General features: G+C 37.1%; 2 protein-coding genes across 5 annotated transcripts; both read right to left on the bottom strand.

The window, feature by feature from the left end:
• Positions 1-88: 88 nt before the first annotated feature.
• On the bottom strand, positions 89-19536 carry LOC132189049 (protein RRC1-like). 4 transcript variants are annotated; one of them, XM_059603527.1, is made up of 18 exons: positions 19387-19534; positions 18875-18951; positions 18652-18787; positions 18429-18474; positions 9870-9930; positions 9620-9769; positions 9135-9254; positions 8864-9029; positions 7553-7665; positions 7306-7377; positions 6640-6861; positions 6195-6253; positions 5980-6064; positions 5750-5887; positions 5131-5355; positions 4226-5031; positions 3777-3943; positions 89-607 (listed from the first exon to the last, which is right to left on the bottom strand). In XM_059603527.1, exons 2-18 carry the CDS (start codon positions 18935-18937, stop codon positions 291-293), a joined length of 2946 nt encoding a protein of 981 aa, XP_059459510.1. In that variant the 5' UTR covers positions 18938-18951; positions 19387-19534; the 3' UTR covers positions 89-290. The 4 variants fall into 4 exon arrangements, with proteins under 4 accessions (XP_059459510.1, XP_059459509.1, XP_059459511.1 ...); XM_059603526.1 differs by having other exon boundaries at positions 4226-5355; positions 19387-19536; XM_059603528.1 differs by lacking the exons at positions 18429-18474; positions 18875-18951; positions 19387-19534 and having other exon boundaries at positions 4226-5355; positions 18652-18740.
• A 1634-nt stretch (positions 19537-21170) lies between these two features.
• On the bottom strand, positions 21171-23162 carry LOC132189766 (small ribosomal subunit protein bS16m/bS16c-like). Its single transcript, XM_059604551.1, has 4 exons — positions 22776-23162; positions 22314-22359; positions 21580-21779; positions 21171-21480 (listed from the first exon to the last, which is right to left on the bottom strand). The coding sequence occupies exons 1-4, from the start codon at positions 22906-22908 to the stop codon at positions 21401-21403; spliced, it is 459 nt and encodes a 152-aa protein (XP_059460534.1). The 5' UTR covers positions 22909-23162; the 3' UTR covers positions 21171-21400.
• Between the last annotated feature and the right edge of the window lie 493 nt (positions 23163-23655).

The following is a 23655-nucleotide window of genomic DNA, read 5'->3' on the forward strand; positions in this document are numbered from 1 at the left end:
TTAGAAGTTGAATTTACCTCACTTCAGCAAACACACTATGGTTCTATAAACATGAGACTTGAAGCAATTAAGAACTTACACCTTGACCAATGTTAACACATCTAATACAATTTAACAAGAAACAGGTTTCCTCTTGGGGGTTTATACAAGAAATGGAAAGAAATTTCTTCTTTCATAACAGTGAAAACAGAAACTTTTTCATGGCAGCCAACCCTGGACCAACTACATGGGCATCTCTTCATCTCAAAACATTCCACCTGAATTCTCAAAAAACCAACCCAGAGAATAACTCACTTTGCTCGTCTTCTCCTATCCCCGTCTCTGTCTCTTTCTCTTTCTCTGCCTCTACCCCTGTCAGGGTCATCCCTCTCTTTGCTACCACTCTTCTCACGTTCCCGATCCCGCTTCCCTCTCTCACTTTCAAAATCATGAGTTCTATCTCTATCCCTATGTCTTTCCCTGTCCCTGCTCAATGCATGTTCCCTTTCCTTGCCTCGGTTGGATGATTTTCGTGGTGGACTCTCACTTTGGCTCTGGCTCCGGTGCCGCTTTCTAGAAGAGTCGCTGCTACCATCCCGTCTGTCCCTCCTCTCTGAAGATGTTCTCTCTGCAAGTTCAAAAGTAGAGGGAACATATTTAATAAACATAAACCCTGAGCATGCATTAAGAATATATTTTATGTATGCGATATGAAGATTACAATTCTTAAGAATTTGCAAAGATCAAATTACATATGACATTTAAGTATTTGAAGACAGACTTTTTGATTCATAACATAATCAGCATGGACCAGATAGCAAAAAGGAGTAGGCTTTGACTGGAAATTGTGAAACACCAAAGCCAGTTCAGTCTAGCAAATACCCAGCCAAGTTGGAAGAAACCATTCACACTGAAGCTAAAAACATAGATTAAACTAATGGGCTGTTTCACCCTCAGTAGCCAGTCTCTTGGGAGAATCAATGAATGCATCTTTAATGCACTTGTTAGTGCTAGAACATCTTATAATCCTCAATCAGCTACCTCTAAATAGCCTCAACTAAAAAAAAGAATAAGGAATGTCACAGATATTGTCGCCTCATTGTACCATCATCATCGAACTATTAGTTCAACAGATCTGAAATATTATTGTAAAAGTCAAAGCAAGATTGGTACTAATAAGCAGTAATTCAAACCTAATCTGGCGAGAATACCAGAAAAACCTCAAGAAATGAGGTAGTGAGATCAACCCAGCAGACATAGAGTTGGGTTCGGTCAAACCAGATATAACCTTCTAGTCCAATTCTATTTAAGTCATTGCATTTTCAATTTTTCTTATTGCCATCCTCTGCTTTCAGACATTTCTAATCAAAGACTTCCATCCTCCTTTTGTCCATTTTTATTTTTATTTTTTATTTTTTTTACCCTTTTGTCCATTTTACTAATGGAAAACGGGCCCCAAGCCACTTCACTCGACACAGTGAGACACAGTCTCTTCATGGCATTCCCCCACTCTCTCTCCTCATCATCATCCCTTTTTTTTTTTTTTGGCTTCACCCTCATAGGTTTCTATAACTTCCAAAACACTACAGCCAGAACCATATCTGAGAGAAAAGCCTTTGCTTGGTTGCAGAGAAAATGGAAGGAAAAGAGAACACACAAATACACTAAAAATTGCATTATTATTATTTTTTTTTGTAAGTAATAAGTATATTGACAAACGGGCAGAGGGGTGCAACCCACGTACACAGAGAGTATAAAAAAGAACCCTACTGATGGGAAACTGAATTACAAAGTTCTAAGAAATCAAAAAAAGTGGGTTCATGCGAGTGAGACCAAGTCACTCTCCATGAGAACAACATATTTAATGCCAACCTCCTCGACTCAAGCATGCCATTCTCATGATCCTCAAAGCTGCAAGCATTCTGTTCTCTCCATAGACATCACATCACACACAATGGAGTTAGCCTCCATATATGCAAAGCAAGTCTATTACGTACCCAATTGTCCCCTCCAACTCTCCAAGCAATCACTCACCCTTCGTGGCATAACCCAACTAACTCCAAAAAGATGAAGAAACATATTCCATATCTCAGTTGCAACCTCGCAATGCAAGAGTAAATGGTCAATGGATTCTCCACATTGCGTTATTTTTGCTCCTAAAAAGAGTTGGAAGCTCAACAAACTCGGCAAAATCTCACTCAAATTAACTACAACTTTTCTTTTTAATTTTCTTACATTTTCTCAACAACCAAATGGATACTAATTTCTTACGGTTTCTTCCATTTTTTCCCCGACCTCCTCTCTCTCTCTCTCTCTCTCTCTCTCCAAAACCAAAAATCCACCAAAATCCAGAGGAAAAACCCGATAGTAACCAATCAATCAACAAGAGAACCCATCCACTTGATTTGGTGATGCCTGTAAAGAAAGACCCCAATTTCAAACACATCGAGAAGCATTGCTCATTTGCATAATCCCTTCACCATCTTCAAAGCCAAGGAAAAATCGGCCAACATGGTTGCTAAGAATTCTGATGAAGAGCCGTTAAATACCACTCATCAGGGAATGCCTTTGGATTGGAGGAAGAAGATGATTAAGGTGGATGGATTGGAGGGTAGCTGTGTATAAATAATTGTTTTGGGACAAGGCCTTACCTGAGCCAATGCCCATAATTTCATGACCCAGGATTTGCTTTTTCATTTGGACACAGAGGTTTGTGTGGGTTGGTGTATAGAGTGGGTGCTTTTGGAGGAGGCTCTTGGGTTTTGCTGCCAAGGTGGAGTTTAATAGCTGGCAGTTTAGTGGCGGGGATGATAATTACTGGATGAAAAAGAAGAAAAGAATCTAAAATATACTGTTACTCCTGCAGCAGGCAAGGTGCTCCAAGAGTGTGTGTGGGTAAAATCCTTGATATAGTTCACCCAAACCATTTCTGAATTTCTCTCCATTCTTTTAGTTATCAGAAGAAGAAGAAGAAGAAGAAGAAGAAGAAATTATAATACAATGGCTGGAGCATTGAGTGACACGAGTGAGTGGGTAAGGAGGAAGAGAAGGAGAGAGAATGGGTGGGGAGTGGAACAAAGATGTCACGCATGTTCAGTGATATGCCTTGAGTTCCACTCTCTGTTAGTAAAGTGAACGAAAGTGGAACAAAGTCTATGAAAATAAACGTCGGACAGCATACGCCACACAGGCTTTTTAATTGAAAAATTGAAAACATTCCAACTTGAATAAAATCAGGCCAAAGCAGAAGGGTTAGTGTAATTTTCCAAAAATAGAAGTGCTAATCAGTGAAGAAAATTTCTATTTTTATGTCTATTATGATTTAGAACTAGTTGACAACAATTTTTTGTGTATGTTTGTGTGCTTTGTTAGGCCTCATAATTTTGACATGATATCAACTCTACAAATATCAGAAAGCTCTTCATCTAGTACTGCATAAAGCCATAGTAAGATTGCAGAAACTTCAAAGCTCTTCATCTAGTACTGCATAAAGCTATAGTAAGATTGCAGAAACTTCATTTCTAGTGTCGCACACTACTAATGAAGACTTCAATACTTAGAACTCCTGCTCTATACATAACAGGTTTTCAGAAAATTCAAGAGTTCAAACTAGGAAAGTAATTACTTATAATAGCTCTCATCCCAATTTTTTGATACAATTGAAAGAATTAAAAGGCAGAGAAAGCAATGGGCAAACCTAAAACCTAGCACAAAATGTGAAACAGACATTATAAGTGGACAGAATCTCACAAATTCAATTATTTTATATATTGCCCGCTTACAAAATGAGCACTTACTGTTCCCTGACGAATCATCGTTAGCATCTAATAACCCATATTCAGATAGTAGCTGTTTCCGGCGAATTGAAACTTTCCTCTCAATTTCCTCTGAATTTTTGATTCCCCGCTCTTCAAGGGATTCACGATATTCTATCAAAGCCACCTCTAGACGTCTTAACTTTTGCCTGTAGTACATAAGCACAGTCAAGTATGGTACACGTAAAGGGACTACACCATAAAACAAACAATAAATTATTGACAAAAGGGAGGCATTAAACAGAAATGTAAGTGAACTCTTTAAAATTTGTCATAGCGTTTGGAACTCATCTCTACTTCAAATTGAAATAAGTAAGCTCCACCACATCATAAAGAGAGAAAAACGAGAAAAAAGTTGGAAAGAATGAAAAACATCATTTCCTGGAAGAATGAAACTAGGACAAGAGGTCACAGTGGAAGTATGATACTACCTCTGCTCTTCATTCATTCCAGTGTCAAGTTGCGCTGGGATGCTTGTACCAGTTGCAAACTCCATCTCATCAGCCTTACTAGGACCATCACCAGCATTCTCACTTCCAGAAGAAGAGTAGCTCAATCCCAGACCCAAACCACTACTCTTTTGTTCATCATCACTTTCACCATCCTCTCGAGCCCATTTAGATGCTGGCAAAACAGGATCATTTTTGTCTTTCTTTGAGAAAGCTTTTAGTTCAGGCTGGAGAATGGGAGGGGTCGGAGCCAAAGGAACAGACTCTTCGCCTTGTGACTGCACATCATCCTCTCCATAACTGTTCCATCCAGTCAGACCCACTAACTCTGGTTCCATATTCATTTCTCTATTATGACTATTGGAATATCTGCCAGAACTCGAATGGCTCTGTGCATATTTCAAATTATCATCTAATTCATAACCCCTTTGTTTTTCTGCCTCTTCCAGACTTAGCAACCGTGCAACCATCATTTCTCTACCACCAACAAGAGACAATCCATTATGTCTGCAACGTCTTTCTAGCTCAGCGAGGGGAAGACTCATTAGCTCCTTCATAGCTGCTCCCTTGCCCATTGCCAATGCAGCATCTTGGTTGGCCTTACTCCCATCACCTGTATCTTCAGAAGTAGTCTTTTTTTCTAGTTCTGGCGCATCACCACATATGGAATGAAATGGGATGACACCACAGTTCCCAGGTCGAAGAAAAGTAGCTCGTAAACCATTCACATATGCATCTGAAAACAAAAACCAGTCTGACCAGACTTGCAACACTTTGTGTACTCGTTCCTTCAAAATTTCAGACAAAGATTTACAATGAATCAGAAACAAACTAAATAAATTAGATAAAGACTGAAAGCCCAAAAAAAGAGAGATTGTACAGTTTACCTTAAGGGCCTCTGCAGTAATCCTTCCTGTGATGCTGCGAAACAAATCATTAAAGCTCTCCATAATGTCAGGTAATGCTGCTTCAAATCTGGTGCGGTATGCAGAAGCATTCTTTACAGGAGCACTACTATTATGAAGAATGTCAGAAACGAGCATAAGCCTTGCAACTTTAGTTGGAATATGAGTTTCCTTAAGTGTCAAAGATTCTGTCAGAACTTCGACTATCTGCAGTACAAAGCACACGAAAAAATAAATAAAAACACCAGACAATCCTTTGAAATTTAAAGTAAAATCTATAAAAGTAATCCCAGAGCTTGGTCTTCCTCTTTTTCTTTTTCTATTATTTTCTGTTAATTAAAATTTCATGAATTACTGCTTACATAAGCTTGCCATTAGCAAATGTAAGTGCAATAAAGGTGTGAAAAACAATCAATGGTTGACAAAACAAAATCAAACACAATGTGATAATCACCATATGTGAAAACAAATCAATAACAAGTGCCTAGTTAAGCAACACTTAATATGGTTTTGAAATTGGGGGATCAATTTTATTGCACCATCCACACAGCAAATGGCGCTAAGGGGTCATCAAATTGATTGAACCTAATATCAGCATTACCTCTCCAGCTGCATCAGCATTATCCAGGGCAAACCCCATAGCTTCCTTTATCTGACTCCTCTCTAACGTTAAAGCACGCAGCATATCCTCAAACTCATCCCTCTGTGAATCAGTAAGTGTTCTTTCTGGTTCCACGCGCTATAGAAGATAATGAAAGAAAGGGAGAGTTAAAGCATGACACAATGTGGATAAAGTAAATTAATCCTACTCAAGGATTCAACACAAAATACCCTGCTTCTTCCTGCAGCATACGTGGAGCCAGACTCCTTTTCATGCTCTGGGCTTTTTACTGTTGGAAGAGGTGGGGGAATCCATCTGGAATAAATAATAAACAGAGTATCACATCATTTTGTAGACGACCACACCAACTTATTCATAAAACAGCAAGATTGATTAAAATGACTGCTCCAATAGTTACTGAAATAGAAAATAATGTGTACATTACCTTCCACTGCCAGTTATCATGATAAAAGGCTCTGTTCGCCATCTTTGAAGGGTATCACCCTGCATTCATGCCAATATAAAAGAACCTAAACCTCCAAACAATTAATATATTAAAAAAAGCACACATTTTTTTGTTCTTTTGGCAAAAGGGTGTAGGGTTCCTTGTGGTTTTTGGGTTTTTGGGTTCCCTGTCGGTTTTGGGTTTTGGGTTTTCCTTAGTTTTTCTTGCTTTTGTTTTTGCTTGGTGTCCTTGTGTATACTTCCAACGTACTCAGGGGCGTCTCACACTTTACAGACAAGTAATCACTCTTTGGAACAAAAATAATTTTATTATTCTAAGAGATTCCCAAAATTTCTATAAAATTCACAGGGCAAGTGACACGGTTCAATTTAAGTATATCCTTCTTTTATTTTCGGTGGCTGGAGTGAAAGACGATGGTATGTACCTGAGCAAAGGAATAGAGCCTCCAGACATAGTAAGTATGCTCCTTCGAGCCAAGTTCAAACAAAAAATCAAAGAGAGGATTGCCACGACCTCTCTCCATAATAGCTTGTTCGAAGGCGCATCCTCCGTCCAGAACATAGAGAGCCATTGTGTCAATCACATGGCGGAGATGATCATCATTGGGTGGAAAAACCATTATGTCGGGAACATTTGGGGTAAGAACCTGGTCACCCATATAAAATCATTTAAAATATGTAAAGAGCAAAACAACAAAACTAAGTCTCTGAGTAAGCATGTAAATTATAAGAGTGAAGCATTCCAAATTCCACTCAGTAACGTCAACTTAAGAGCAAAGACAACATTCATAGAGAGTGCAGCAGAGCCACAAGAATAAACTGGCAAAACAAAAGGTCTCTTAGGACCCTCAAAAATTAAAAGGTAATGACTTCACAAGAGAGCAAAAAATGAATGAATAAGAACCTTTTTCTTTATAACAAGAAATAGTTCAAATTGGGTCAGAATAATAGTATATAGTAAGATCAGCTCCCTCAATTGCCCAAATATAAGAACAGACCCTAAAGACGAAAGGGTGGAGAGCATCCCATGTCAATACTGTAGCATAACTATATCACATATAAAAGCAAACGATATAATCTTGCTAACATACCAGTTCAGAATTCTGACTTGGAACAGAAGTGACTGGTGGGCCTGATGGACCAGACAAAATTACAGTGCTACCCTGTCAATAAAAAATGTATCAGCTATTTTGAACTCCTCATTTCATACTCTAAGTAATGAATGAAGCCATGTTGACCTTCTTGCAAGTGTACAATTAGGCCCAAAGCATCAATATTATAAAAGAAATAAAAGCATGCGCATACACAATCATTACATCAAAGTAAAATTTAACAGACCTCCTTACTCCGGATCGCCATATGTCCTGGTGGAGGAGCAGGCAGCGCTTGTGAAGGTAGAGCAACAGACTTACCCCATCCAATCTTCAACTCATATTCATAAACAACAACTCCTGCAGATACAAGATTTTTTCTTCAATCCCTAATGTCCTTCATTGCCTTTTACACATTTAATTTCTTTTAAAAGGGGATACTAAGTAACAGTTAACAACTAAAAGGGGATATTGTATAAAAAAACTGAACATTATGGCATACCATGAAAATTATTCCAATTATCTCATTAAAATGTTTCGCACATGTTTTAACAGTAAACAATGTTTTGAACAAGTTTCATATAGGTCAGCACGCGACCTCATTTCTGAAAGAAATTGTATCTCCTTTTACACTCCATACTTGTCTTTTCAAATCTCGAGTTCTAGATACTTGTACAATTTGAGACTGTAATGAGTAAAAGTAAAATCCAATTAAACAATGGTCATAACAGCATCCTATTGCATAATATGGAGCCTTCCTGGCAAACAGATCAACAATTCATTGAAGGAACATGTGGCAAAACAACATTGGGGGGCTTAATTTTCAATTTGATGCCAGGCTGCTACATAATCATATGCACAAGGTTCATGACTTAGCGGTGTCAAAGATTATATCAATATTTATATTGATCCAGTGACACAAAATCACACACGTGCAGAGACAAATCTGCATGGCAAAGGAACATGTGGTAAGAACATTCATGTTTTCTTTTTCTAGTTAGGTATATCTCTTGCATCCTTCCAATGTACTTGGGTTGCACTTTGCAATTTTAATAAATTTCAATTACTTATAAAATAATAAAAAGAACATTCATGTGACAGGGGATCACAATCATATGTCACTTCCAAATGCAAATCAACCACAAAAACATGGAAAGAAGGTTTTAAAACTATATAAATACTCATACACATGCATAGTGGAAGTGGGTGCGGCTTTTGCATTGTAGCAAAACTTCATACTTTAGAGAGACAATAATATCCAGAATAGAATTTTAACTATAAATTTTTAAATTTAAGAAATTAGGCTACGTATGGAAAGGTGAAACATCCATATGTGCTTTTGTGAGAAAAAAGCGTTTCCATATTATACAAGAAGTTATTTGCTAAAAGGTAAAATGGCGCTTTCTTAGCTAAAACAAAGTCACTAAGCATAAATAGCAACTCTTTTTTTTTTAGTAGTTTATAAGTATAAAAAGCAACTATAGAATTTCAAACAAAATAATTTGAGAGAAATCATCCAAATCCCAGAAAATGATGAACAAGCTTGGAAGAACCAAACCTTGCATTTCATCCTTTGCAGCCTGTCCATCAGCTCTATTCATGAAAGCTACAAAACCACAATTTCTTTGTCGCCTTCGCTCCTCTTCTGTCCTAGGCCACATTATCTTCACACTAGCAATAGGGCCAAATCTTCCGAAAGTCCGTAGAAGAAAATTTTCGTCGACCTAGAATTATTAAGAAAAAGGAAAAAGATGACCTTGACATGTCCTGATATAAGAAGCAACAGATGATAAGTAAATAAACAGCAGATTTAAAGACACGGATCTTACCTGAGGTGAGAGATTTCCAACATAGAGATTAGTAGTTTGTGGATCACCATCATCAAATGACCCAGGAATCTTTCCACTTGGGTCAAAGTCATCAGGCAGTTCATCAAAGTGACTAGATAGCTGAAAACAGTAACCTTATAAGCTTCAATATATGATTAAATGAGAAATGACAAATTGATGCAAAGAATTCAGTACATGAGATAAAGTACAGATGAAGTAGTGCAAAGAATCCTAAAGGACAATTGCTGTTCTGAGATCACAATAAACAATTGATGTATACGGTCAAGGTGTGTGATGGGTACATGCATTTGCATACATTTTCTAGAATCAACCTGACCATCTTGCTCATATGCTACAGAAGGACAATAAAAGAAAAACATATACATAGATGAAACAGTGATGCAACTACACGCAAATGGACAGATAAAGTTGCAATTACCTTTTCCCAAAAGACTGAAAAAAAGCTAACACTGAAAACCACTTACAGCAGAATGTTCATTGTGGCGCCCATCACGCCAATGTTCACGCTCTTGATTTCGTCTTTCCCTCATTTCTTGCTCACGCTTCAGCTCCTCCATAAAATGATCTATGTTCCGAGACTTACCTTTCTCTTTTTCCTTCGGCTTTTCCTCCTCCTACAAAGTGTAATGCAAAAGATTAAGAATTAAATACCAGCAAATCACATATAAATGCTAAAAATAAAGTTCATGACATTTGTATCCTCTATTTACTAACTTTCTTTTCATATTCTTTTCCCTTAGCTGCCAAAGGAGGTGGTATGAAAGATGGAACATACCTGCAACAACAAAAATTAAAGGCAAAGTTTCACATTACAAAAAACGTGTCCGCACAAAATCCTTTGAGCAGAAAAAAAAAACAAGAGAGAAGACAAAGAACTCAAGAGAAACACCAGATTGACCAATTAGCTATGGCTTAATTCCCAAAGCCACGGCAAGTTTATAGCATTTCAACAAAGCAAAGAACTAAAGCATTTTTTTTCATCTAATCAATGGTAAGGTTTTACTCCAAACCCCATGGGGTTGGCCTAGTGGTTGAGGCTTGTAGTCTTAGGGAGTATCACCTCATAGATCCCAAGTTCGAAACTTGCTAGGTGCAAACTACCCCTTGGAGCCACATCCCTTGGTGTAAAAGCCAGTGATTTACCATGATCTATGTAGGAAAACTTCTGAGGGTGCGGTGTACGGGTCCGAAGTTTATTCTACAAATGTGGGTCCGAAGGGCCCTGCCTTGCCAAGGTTTCCCGTCATAAAAAAAAAAAAAAGGTTTTACTCCAAATCCTTGATTTGAAACACATTCTTCTTTGCTTTGAGGCTGTTTTGGGCATGAAGGTCAATCTCGTGAAATCTGAATTATTCGCTTAGAAGGAGGTTCCGCATCAAGAAGAGCTGGCTGATATTCTCAGTTGTCGCATCTCTTCTCAACCCACGAAATACTTGGAACTTCCTCTAGGTGTCAACTTTTTTATATACAATTAAAATTTTATTAGAGCAAAAGGGCGCTATCTAAGTACACAAGAAGCATAAAAGAGAAATGTCTAACTAGAAGAAGACATGAGATCAAGCACGTCAGGAAAATTAGAAATAAGTAAACAAGCGTAGACATCTGTACATCAATAAAGAGTTTTTAACAAGAAAGCCTTTAGTTTTACCATTGTACTCTCGCAATCTTTTTTTTTTTTTTTTTTAATGACGGGGAACCTCAACAAGGCAGGGCCCTTCGAACCCACCCCTGCAAAGTAAACCTCGGACCTGTGCACCTCACCCTCGGAATTTTTCCAAATCGCTAGCTTTTACACTAGGGGGTGTGGCCCCAAGGGGGAGTTTGCACCTAGCAAGTCTCGAACTTGGGATCTATGGGCTGATACTCCCTAAGACCACAAGCCTCAACCACCAGGCCAACCCCTTGGGGTTTACTCTCGCAATCTTCAGAACTTCTAGTGTTTCTTTCTCTCCAAATACACCATATTAACCATGGCGGAATCATCTTCCAAACTAATGCACTCCGAAAACAACCAAACTGTCCTCTCCAACTTGCAAAGAGATCCACCACCCGTTGAGGCATAACCCACTCTAATCCACAAAGACAACAAACAGAATTCAATAAGGTCCTAGCAAAATCAAAGTGGAGTAGACTCTTCTTACACATACAACACAAATCTCCCACTATGAGATTTCGCTTTCTTAAGTTATCCAAGATGATGATCTTCACTAAAGTGGATAACTTTTTTTTTTTTTGATAAGTAAAAGAAAAAATAAGATGGAAATATACCAGGAGACAGGTAGCACAGTGCTCAAAAAGAATACACAGCGCTGTTTAAGGAGAGAATGGAGAAAATAATGGTTAGTAATAAGAAGATTTACTTGTCTCGAAGACTTGACTCATTTTTTCTTCTTTACTCTGTACTCCTGGACGGCCGCTTGGCTATCTCCTATAGGGATTAGTTTCTCTGATTTCCTTTTTCATTTTTCTCCCTCTTAGGCGCTCTCTTTTATACTTCCCGTGTATGTGGGTTGCGCCCCTCTGCGCTCTTGATTTATATCATTATTACTTATCCAAAAAAAGATTTACTTGTCTCGAGGAGGTCACCTAACTCTAATCAAGAGTAAGTTATCCAGTTCACCTACGTACTTTTTGTCGCTCTTTCCTTTGCTAGCCGATACCTCTAGGAGATTGGAATGTCTTCAAAGAGATTTTCTTTGGAATGGAATAGGCTATAAGCCTAAGTTTCATTTGGTGAACTAGAAGGCTATCTATTCCTCAATTCCTATAGAACACTTGGGAGTTAAAAATCTTATGTTGTTCAATAAAGCTTTACCCAATGAATGACTTTGGCAATGTGTACGAGACTTGTCTTTGGAGAAAGGTGATTGATGGGAATTATAGGGTTCCAAGAGGTGGTTGGTGCTTATAGGAAGCTCAAGGGCCCTACGGGGTGTGCCTTTGGTGGAATATAAGGAATGGTAGGGGGAATTTCTCCCACTTTGTCCCCTTCAAGGTTGGGGATGGGTTCACATTTGCTTTTAGCATGATGTTTGGTGTGGATAAGCTGCTCTCGAAACTATATTCTCATACCTTTATTCGATAGCCCATGACAAAGAGGCCATGGTGTCGAATTACTTGGCTTCCTCCAGCATTTCTCTCCATTGGAATCAAAGATTTAAGAGGGAAGTTCAAGACTGAAAGCTGGAATCTGTAGACTCTTTCCTCAATCTATTATGCACTTTGAGAACTCATATGGGGGAGGCAGATAAAATGATGCGAACACTCCAGCTAGTAGTCACAACTTTAAAGCAAAGAACTATTATAAAATATTGCAGGCTAGAAAACCTTGCTTTTTTTCCTTGGATTATTATTTTTTTTTTGGGGGGGGGGGAGAAGTTTAAGGCTCTGCCTTATATAGCTTTCTTTATATGGACGGTAACTTTAGGTAGAATCCTCACGGTTGACAATCTTAGAAGGAGAAAGAGGAGACCCTGAATCACCTCCTCATCCATTGTGAGTTTATTAGTGATCTTTGGTACATGGTTCTCAACTTATTCAGAGTTTCGTGGACTATGCCTAGTAACATCTTAGAATGTAACATTGTTTGAAGAATCAAGGGCATAGACATTCCAAAGAGGCAATCTGCAAAATTATTCCTTCATTCTCAATGTGGAACATTTGGAGAGAAAGGAATCATCGCCACTTTAAGGATTGTGAGACCCGGTGCTTTCTTTAAGATCCACTTTTCTAAGATCACTCTTAGATTGGGTTGTAGTCTATGTTCCATCTTTCACCTCTTTGAATCTTTTAGATCTTGTTAATTTTTTAGATTTTAGACACCTTTAGTGTGGTTCTCTCTTGTATACATTTTGTATATGAGGGCTTTGCCTATTTTCTTTCAATAATTTTTTTTTTGTAAGTAACTTAAATATCATTAAAAAACAAAGAGCTTAACTCCGATACACATGAAGTATACAAGAGAAACACCAGTGGTTTCTTGCGATCCTCAAAAACTTATGTTATTTCTTTTCCTCCTAAAACACCACAAAAGGCATGAATGCACCATCTTCCTCAAAACTGCACTCTAAGGGCTACCAAATAAACCCCTCCAAAAAGCAAACAAGTCTACTACTTGTCTGGGCATAAACCAAGACAGCCCAACACGACTAAAGATAGCACTTCATAAGGCACAAGAAGAAAAAGAAAAAAAAAAAAACCAAGGTTTTACCCCAACAGCCTCTATCACACTTAATGTCCTAGGCCTTCTACAAAGCCAGTCCTCTCCCTACAGAAAAGAGGTTTGCAATAGGTTGACAGCTAATATATTAGTCACATATTATGATATGGATCATGTAGAGAAACAAGTTGCAGGTAAGAGACAGCCTGAATTAGTTGATAAAAGGATTCATAATTGGAATTAAGTCTCAGTCGAGTTCAGTTTAAAGTCTTAACCTAAGACCTTTCCCAACCCCACCCCACCATTTCACCATTTTAGCCTAAGTTCAACTGGCCTGAAATCCATTTAACTACTCCATGTCATGATAAACTCTCTTCCGACAAGATTCCTGAACATGGAACAAATTGGGAGGTCAACCTACACATCAGCATGTCAAACCCCAAAACAACACAATATGATAACTTCACACGCTGATTTTCCAGTGCACAAAATTATAATCTCACTCTACCACTAATTGTATTCTTGAACTAATAGAAATTAATAACATATTTTCTAACAAAAAAAATCTGAGATACAGAACATCTCATAAAATACAATCTCTCGAAGATCATCATGCAAGACATCTCATGAAAAGGTAAAAAATGGCACTAAATGCAGTTGCAATCAATGTAGGAGAAATTTGAACACTCTCTATTCTTGCACTGCACCCTTATCTGCTTACTCTTAGAAAGGTCCATTAAGTCATTTTGTACCATCAAATTATAAAACTATTGCAGAAATACCTACTACAACAGCGTTCAATCCGCTCATGACGCTTTAGTCACCAAGGACAGAACAAAGAGCAACAAACGAAACACACGCCACACTTCAACAATTGAAGATCAAAATTGTACCTTTCAAGCATAGGAACTTTCATCAAACTATGCTTTGCTTGTGTCTTAAAACCAAGTTCCACTTTATGATACCCATCTGCCATTTTTTTTTAATAAATAAATCAATCTCATTAGAAATTGCTGATGGGCGCAACCCTTGTACCTATGCAATCTTCAAAGCTCCTTGCGTTTTGCTCCCTCCAAATGCACCACATTAAGCACAAATGAGTCATCCTCCAAACTTCTAAAATGTTACGGCTCCCCACACGATCTCTCCAACTAGCTAACAACTCTATTACCTTTCGAGGCACAACCCACTCTACACCAAAAAGACGGAATAGCACAACCCATAACTCTCTTGCCACCTCATAATATAAAGAAGATGATCTATGGATTCATCACTTCTCTTGCACATACAACACCAATCTACCACTATAATGCACCCCTTCCTCAAGTTATCAAAAGTTAAGATCCTCCCTAAATCCGCCGTCCACACAAAGAATGTGACTCTTGAAGAAGCCTTACCTCTCAAAATACTCTTCCAAAGAAATAGGAAGCCACCAAGAATGGACAATGCACGATAAAAGGATCTTACTTCAAATTTTTGCCTTATGCCTAGGATCCAACATATTTTATCCCCACCACCTTGTCTCAACCTGATAGATGGAAAATATCAAAGAAAGAAGTGACCTAATCCACCTTGCAACCCTGCATTGGTATGATAAATGATATATTCCATTGAATATTTTCATTAGAGAACTACACATAATCTGTGACCCACGCCTCTTGACATTCTCGCAATACTAAATAATTCCAAAAAAGTAACCTTTAGGGGCTGGTCCCCACACCACAAATGATGCAAAACTTGATCTGTGACCCATAGCCCACCTCATATTTAACAAATCTAAGAAAGGCTCCCACGTCCTCCTAACATATTTCCACACTCCCACTCCAAAGAGCTCCACTATCTCCTTAGAGCACCAACCTCGGGGCTATCATATTTGGTTTCCACCACCAACCTCCACAAAGCCTCCCTCTCCATATCATAACGCCACAACTATTTCCCTAGAAGAGCTTGGTTAAATTGAACCAGATTTAGAACTGCCAAACCTTCAAAAGACATCGGCGTACAAATTTTCGACCAACTAACTAAATGGAACTTAAACCCATCACCAATTCCACCCCACAAAAAGCCCCTTCAAAGTTTCTCAATTCGGTTAGCCACACCAATAGGAATGGGGAAAAGGGGCAAATAATGAGTAGGTAATTTTAAGAGAGTTCTTTTAATCAAGGTCAACCTATCACCCATATACAAATACAGCCTCTTCCATCCAGCCAAGTGATGTTTCTTAAATTCAACATCTCACCTATGCTACATCTAAAGCTTCATCAGGCAAGTGAAAATGAAAGAAAGCTCTATCATGAAAATACATCAAATATCATAGAAGTTCAGATAGTATCCACTTCTATTCTGCACCACAGTACAATCCAAATTTCGCAACTCAACCCATCTTGCTTCATAAATTCTTAAAATGAGTTGATAGCATTTGAATAAAATAGAATTGATAAGATCAAATAAGTAGTATGCCACTATGTCATCACACCATCAAATATCACATTGTTGAAGGAGTTTGATCCAGTAACGATGCTTCTCTCACTAGTGACAGACCCAGGAGCAAACAAGTGACGTGACCTTTCCACACATCAATACTTTAACACCAGGAAGTAATGTAAATAAGCATGACAGCACTAAATTTTGAAGCAACGGAATTATAAAAATTCAATGAACTAATATTGCCTGTGTTTCCAAACCAAATGCCTTCCCAGCCTATTGTTGTGAGAGTTCTTAATTCTATTTTACAAACATCTTGTTAGACTCAAAAAGTATAACTCCACCGCTACACAGTCATATATAGCAAGGATAGTAAACAAAAAAAACAAACAAACCATGCAAAATTTATAATAAAAGCAAGTTCGACAATCTTAAGAACCATAAGGGGAAAATAAGAGGCTCGAGATCATATCTATTATTTGATTTACTGACAAGTCATCCCTCTTTGTATGCACTTTCTCTTAATTCTGTTTATTTCTCAATCAACTAAAAATGTCATTGTGCAAGTGAAGGCAAGCACAACTATATATTCAATAATCTCAACATTCACTTATTTTGGGAGTCCTAGAATCTCTTTTCTCAGTGTGTCATAAATGGCACCAGAGAACGTTGACCAACAAGCCCCAAAAAAAAACTACATTGCTCTATTTGATAAGATACAGACCATATGTGTGTGTGCATATTTATCTATCAAATATGTTAACTTATATACCTTCCTCTCTACTTAATGTGTTGAACAAAAGTTAGCATAAAATGCCTACTATTGTAGTTGCCCTAAATTCACTTGGCAACATACTCAACAATAGCAAAAACCTATGACGCTAAAGATGGTGCTTAAACAAACCTAAATGAGCCCCTCAAACCATGAAAGTCTCTATAAACATCCTCCTATGTTAGTAGAAATGAACCTACAAAAGCCTCTAGAAACCTCCTATCTTACATAAAGGTCCATATCCATAACCAAGATTCCTCAATTTTACACTAGGAAAACAAAGATCAAAAAGATTCAATCATACATTATTTTCAAGAAAAAATATTTTGTGAATTTTAAAAAAGACACACATGATGGCAAAAAGTCATTTTACAATTAACAACCCTGTCTAAATCAACTTGCTCTTCAAGCTATTGCTGTTGCTTATGTGATTTATATCATAAATAAAGTATGCACAATTATGGCAGTTAATTGAAAATAGAAATTTCTCTGAAAGTGTGTGCAATTTTATTAACTCGAGATGTTTAAAGTTTCAAAAGACTTAAATGAAAACATAAACATAAGGATAAGAAATTTAACATAGAATATCACCCGTTGTGACACAAAACCTAACAAAGGTATAAGAATAATCAATAAAATAGAAAGAAAATATTTACAGTTAGATTATTCATAAATAATCCATAGAAGAAGTATAAAGCAGGTGAAATCCCATGAAATTAAACCATTCATATGCCAACCGAGATGTAAAGGCAATAGAACAACATTTCCTAAGAATTAACAGAACCAAAAATGAAGTTGCTCTTCATATAGATCACAAGTAAAAACTCAGAATGGAAAGGACACAATCATATAACATTCTCCAATGGAAGGCAAAATCCTATCTACATTTTTTTTTTGATAAGTAATAATAAGTTTTATTAAAGAAAAAAGAGCCCTAAATACAGCAAAATCTTATCTACATAGAGGAGCAAAAAGCAACAACATAGGAGATTATAAAATCACTATCAATGAGAAGATCCACAATTGAGTACATTCTTCAATAACAACCTTAATAGATCCAACGTTTTCTTTTTTTGTGTGATAAGACATTAACAAAAATGTCTTTTTATTATTGGTAAGTTACACATGCATCCACTTGAACCCATGACCACACCCTCCAACTTGCTACAAAGGGGGGAAGTACCATTTGAGCTAAAGCTCATTGGTAATGCTTTGAGCAATAATTACTGTCTTAAAATTAATATAGGATCTATGCTAATATAGTATTTGAGTTTAAAAAGTATTCAATAGTCAGTTATCGAAATGTTTTTAACCACTAATACAAACAAAGCAGTCCATAGTCACCCATCATCCACAACCAAAGAAAGACTAATCATATTCTTCCATCATCTAACACCAACTTGCTTGGTGCTGCTAGTGGATGACCTCAAAGTAGTATAAGATGCTTTGAAGTGGTAATTTTCCCTGCTTGTTGTCTGCGAGTCATAAAGGTCAAATTCATACAAATGTTTTGCCCAAAAAACACCAGAAATCTCAAAATCCCACAAGGGGATATATTCTGTGTTTCTATAACCACCAAGTCTAACTTATACACTTCTGGAGCGAATATTACATACATCAACTAAAAAATATGGGAATGAAAGCATGTATAAATGAATAGATTTGTCACTTTAAGTACTAATTTACATGATTATTGTCTTTAAAAAAGAAAATTGAAAATAGAACATCTCAAATAACCTTTACTTAATCTGATTCTTAATGCACGATGGCCTGCACCAAAATGCTCTCCAATCTACTTACACAAAGCCTAAGACAGTACAATGCTGAATCTGAGGATATCACGACCAAATAATTATCCTGCTTATGAAGCCCGATCAAAATAGTATAGCAAAATGGTTAATCAAAAGTGTTTCTTTACCTACTTCCCTTCTTTGGAACAGATACCCCATCTTTGAACTTTTCACCTGGCATCCGCGAATGAATAAAAAGGCCCATACTTTTATTAATGTGTCCCCATAATAATAGGAAAAAAAAAACTATTTATTTATCCATATTTTGAAACGAAACAAGAATAAATATATCTCTGAAAACTGAAACTATCACAAGTAAATAGAAATCTAGAATTTTTCGTTGACACTGACCTTCGGTATCAGGCTTCACTTTCTCATTGGGATTGATGGTTCCTCCTCGAACAAAAGCCTTCGACCCAGGCGTTATATCCCCTTGAAATGATTCCAGAAACTCTTGGTATAATCGAGCTGTTTCGTCCTCCGCTCTCTGCAAAAGCAAACCACCATTAAAATAACCAGTAAAGCACTTTTAGTGAAAACCCATCTGCTTAGCGGGTTCCATCAAAAGCCATGCCTTTTTCTTTGCCTCCTCTTCCTCTCTATGCTTCTGGAAAGGCGTCTTCTTCCGCGAACTCATCTTTGCATCAACTTCTGAAAACCAATTTGAACAAAATGCACCAAAATTAAGGACCAGTCAACAAACTAATTAAAAAAATATACACCCAAATACTTAAACCTCAACTCCTAAATATCCAAAATTCAAATCCCATGCCCTAATCATCAATGCAACAAATTCAGATACAAGTTGCAAATCCTTATCAGATATTAGGGACTTCTAACATTTAAAAGAAAAACACTCAACATCAAACAGCTAGCTAAAACTTTAAAACAAACAAAAAAAACAAAAAAAAAAAAAAAAAACCCGTTTATATATTTATTTTGAACCCGTGAGCTAGAAATCAATTAATTCAACTAGGGCTTGAACTGCGAAGCATTTGAACCGAAACCCAGAAACCATTCAACTCAAACGATGAAAAGTGTAATTCCGGGATGGAAAGCAGAGTAAGCTAACGAGAAAGAACGAACCGAGTAGGTCAGAGTGGAGCGATACGAATCCTGTCCGTTTCTAGGGTTCTAAAGCTTGCAGAAGAGGACCTACTTGCGCGAGTTCTCGGAGAGGTTTCGCCACAGATAATACGGAGTCGAGTCGAGTCGGGTCGGAATGGCCAGAACAAGCAGACAAATGATAGTAACACACAACCAGGGTGGTTGGCCCATTTGGGCTTAGGGCTTGAGTAATACCTTCGCACTTATTTCGTATCGGTTGATGTTATCGGTTGACATTACGTATTTTAATAAGTAGTTTAATATGTCGTTTATAGATAATTGATATAAAAAATTACTTAAAATATGTTATGTTAATCAATATAAAATATATATGATAAATAAGTGTAAAGAGCAGCATTACATATAGAACTTTGGATCGCATTTATACAGTTGGCAATCCAATTTCTACTTATAGCTATTATTCTTTTAAGTAATGTTATACGTATAATTTTTTTTATAACTTTTGACACATGTTAACATATAGTTAGAGATACATAAATCATTAAAAAAAAAAAAATTTAACATCCTCCTCTACTCACAATCTAATGTGTCAAAATTGTTAAAGAGTTGCAAATTTGTTAGAAGTCTAGCATTTTTCATTTTTTTTGTTTTCCAAAAAATTGTTAAGAGTTGCAAAAAAAAAAAAATAATAATTAAGGGTAATTTTGTGTTTTTGTTAGTTTTACAAAGATAATAAGGAGATAGGAACTTTTGGCCCCTTAGGCTGTTGGCCTACGGGGATTGCTCTTGGACTTGGCGCAAAATCCTTAACTTGAGATGTCACGTTTGTGACAATTTTATTTTGCATGATGATTGACGGTAGAGTTTCTTGAAAGGGAGTTCTAATTGAGTTTTTAATACTAAAAGTGCATGTGACTTTAACTTTTAAAACTTCTAAGGATGTGATTGCAAAGTGTCGAAACATCATAAGGTCAGTGAAGTTTTAAAAAATAAAAAATAAATAAAAAAATGCTCTCCCTCTCCTCTCCACCTAGGTTGGTTGGACCATCCTCTTTCTTGGAGGTGGGGGTGGGAGAGTTTTGGCATCCCTAAAGGAGGTTTTAGGGGTGACGGATACTCCTAACCCAATGGGTCGTCTGCCCACCCATCCTAGAGTGTTTTTGAGGTGATTTGAGCCACCCCGGAGTGGTTCAACCACCATGGAAAAAGGTTTTGATGCGACTGGATGTTGAGGGCTATTTTTTTGCCCACATTCTATTAAAGCCAGGGAAGGGCCAAGTTCTAGTGATGCCATGACCCTAATTCAACGAATCAACAAAGGCGCCCCATCATGCCACTAGTGATGAGTGTAGCTAATGCGGAATTGATATATGTTATAGCTGAAAGGCTGTGCTAAAAGTTTTCAACCCGAACGCCGTCGTTGAAGCTCACTATCCAATGGAGAGATTAATCACTTTTTAAAACTCATAAACATATTTGTCAGCCTCAAACCTTATGAACCAAAAATGCATTTATTCCTAGAATCTTTATCAGAAACATACTTCTGTCCTCCTATACTACCTTACATTTTTTACAACTCCTATAGATTGGAGAACAGTTCCATCACTCCTACATTCAGAGAATCACAAATCATTTTCCCACATAGAAAATACCCTCATGGAACTCATTATCCTTTCATAAATACCCTTGTTCTGCAAATCTATTCTCAATTAAAAAAAAAAAAAAAAAAAAAGAGTTGTGTGGTTCAATGGAGAGATTTCGATTGGCAGTAAAAAGAAGAGGGAAAAGAAAGAGAGAACAGCAAGACACAAATCTCAACTATATCTAGATAAAGCATAATCTGAGAAAGATCTAATATTCAATACAGCAGCCTCCCCAAAACATTCAATTCAGGAATTTTCTTAAAAGAACATTCGACATTGGAGCCATTACACAACACTTAACATCCCTGTATGATGTGGTGGAATTAAGTGCCAATTTCACCACATAAGGTGCCGTCCTCCCAAGTAAGATTGAGAGTTATTCTTCAGAATTAAGCAAGACCAAACTGCTTCTCTGGAGGATATCCAAGCAGAAATATGGACTCTTGATACCCCGGAAACCCCCCTCCCCCTAAAAAGAGATCAGAGAAACAAAAATAAGAAGAAGGTCTTAACAACTGCAATGAAGACTTTCACGATGTACTTGCAATCTCTTCACAATCTTCATCACCTTCAGAGGCTTTTGGCTGGTCAGCACTAGCTTGCTTCTCTGGAGTCAATACACGGCCAGTCATCGGATCAACAGGACGTGTGTCACGTGGTCCACCTTTACGTCCCATTGCCATCATGGGTGGTGGCGGCAGTAACCCTGCTCTGAAAAGAATGCGCTGCACAGGTTCCGAGGCTTGTGCACCAACAGATAGCCAATATCTGCAGATAGTGAGGATGAAATTAGTAAGTCTCATTCAACTGAAAACAAGGGCAATGAATTAGAAACTTCATACAAATAGAAAGGTTTTATCTATTCTCTCAGTGGTAGAAAGCCAAACATCCTGTTCTAGGCACTTGAATTACTACATAACCACATCCACACCCATAAGCTTGCTGCATTCTAGTTCTGGAATGGATATAAAACTCAAAATATTAACCTTACCACTGTTCCATCCCCTTCAAAATCTGTCCTCTATACTCAAAACGAGGAACATGCAAGCAAACAAATAATCCACTTCTAAAGCAATAGATCAATAACATCTATACATTTATATATACAGTATATGCAATTATCCGGTTCTAATCTGGAACTACCTCCAATTGGAGGGGGGAGCTATAAACAATTATTTTAAATAACAAATAGAAGATTCTAAATCTGACTAACAATTAAGTCCCAATGTTAATTTTCGCAGAGAATTCAAAACATATCAGTTGAAAGTAAAAAGGCACTATAAATAGAAGAAAAGTACTTACTTCACTCTTTCAAAATTAAGACCCATTCTTTTTCCACCATCTTGGCCTACACAAATTCATACATATTGCAAACAATGAGTAAATCACAAATCATCAATCCTCCCTTTGGTTGCTAAGGATAAGGAGGGAAAAGAAACGAAAGCTCAAGATATCAATGGTTTATCATTCAAAACTCTAATTTCTTTTCCAGCTTGCAACCCCACCCCCAAAAAATAGAATCCAATTTCTCCTCCTTATCTTTTCCTAGTTCCCAAACACTGAAAACTCAAGCTCACTGAGCCCAAAATCCATACTACGCTCACATTTCAATTCCTTATCTTTTCTCATATTTTCTCAGCAACCAAACGCATCAAAAACCAGGTGAGATTCCAAACAGGAAGAAAACAAATACAATAAAACGCTAGCACTTTCGAAAGCAAAATGAAACAATTTAGGAACTGGAACAAATGTGAGCGAGGAAACCTGGCAAGGGATTGTAGTATCCCAAAACTTCGAGGTGCTTGCCGTCTCGAGGAGATCTACTATCGGCGGCCATGACACGGTAAAACGGCTTGTTTCGACATCCGAACCTCGACAATCGAATCCTCACTACCATTTTCTCTGGCCTCTGTTTGCTTCGATCGACCTAAACAATCACAAACAAGTGTAATTCCGAAATGGAAAAGAGCGTAAAGTAACGATCAAGAACGGACCGAGTGGAGCGATTCGAATCAGTGGTTGGTCAGTTTCTAGGGTTTAAGATGACGAGTTGCTCGAGTTCTGAAGGGTTTTGGGGACTGTGTAGAGATGATATCGGGTCGGGTAGCGGCTGAGAAAAAACCCAGATAGTCTGGTTCTAGCACAGGCCACAGGGTATCCATTTGGATATCACGTGTTAGCTACAAATTTATTTATTTATTTATTTATTTTTTTTATGACTTCCAAACAAAATTAGGGGTTTTGGTGCTTGGGATAAAGATTGCTTAAAATTTATTAAATCTTAATTATTGTTTTTAGATAACATAGTTAAGATTTTATCACATTAGCATTTTGTTACTTTTAAAATGTGATAAAATATGAAAAATGCGAAAAATAATACTTGTTAAATCAATAAAATGATAAATGTTAATGTAACACAAATTTTCAATAATTTGATTTTTCTTTTTTAATAAAAAAAGAATACTTGCGATTTAAGAGTTTTTATAAGATAGGATATTAAGAACTTAAAAGAATTATAATCCTTGGAACTATACGCTATGCATAATAGGATCCTCTCAATTTCAAGTGAAATGAACAAGATTCATTTTATAATCAAAAATTTTGTTTTGTGTATATAGTATCTTAAAAACTGCGACACCACATT

The sequence above is a fragment of the Corylus avellana genome, chromosome ca8 (assembly GCF_901000735.1).
Source record: "Corylus avellana chromosome ca8, CavTom2PMs-1.0".
Classification (NCBI taxonomy): Eukaryota; Viridiplantae; Streptophyta; class Magnoliopsida; order Fagales; family Betulaceae; genus Corylus; species Corylus avellana.

Coding starts and splice junctions, on each gene's coding strand:
- LOC132189049 (XM_059603526.1), bottom strand. CDS start 18,937: ATGAGTTCGCGGAAGAAGACGCCTTTCCAGAAGCATAGAGAGGAAGAG. Junction 6,862..7,305: donor CAAGTCAGAATTCTGAACTG/GTATGTTAGCAA, acceptor ATGGGTGACCAG/GTTCTTACCCCAAATGTTCC. Junction 608..3,776: donor CGATGATTCGTCAGGGAACA/GTAAGTGCTCAT, acceptor TTGAACTTGCAG/AGAGAACATCTTCAGAGAGG.
- LOC132189766 (XM_059604551.1), bottom strand. CDS start 22,908: ATGGTAGTGAGGATTCGATTGTCGAGGTTCGGATGTCGAAACAAGCCG. Junction 22,360..22,775: donor ATACTACAATCCCTTGCCAG/GTTTCCTCGCTC, acceptor GAATTTGTGTAG/GCCAAGATGGTGGAAAAAGA. Junction 21,780..22,313: donor CTTAATTTTGAAAGAGTGAA/GTAAGTACTTTT, acceptor CACTATCTGCAG/ATATTGGCTATCTGTTGGTG.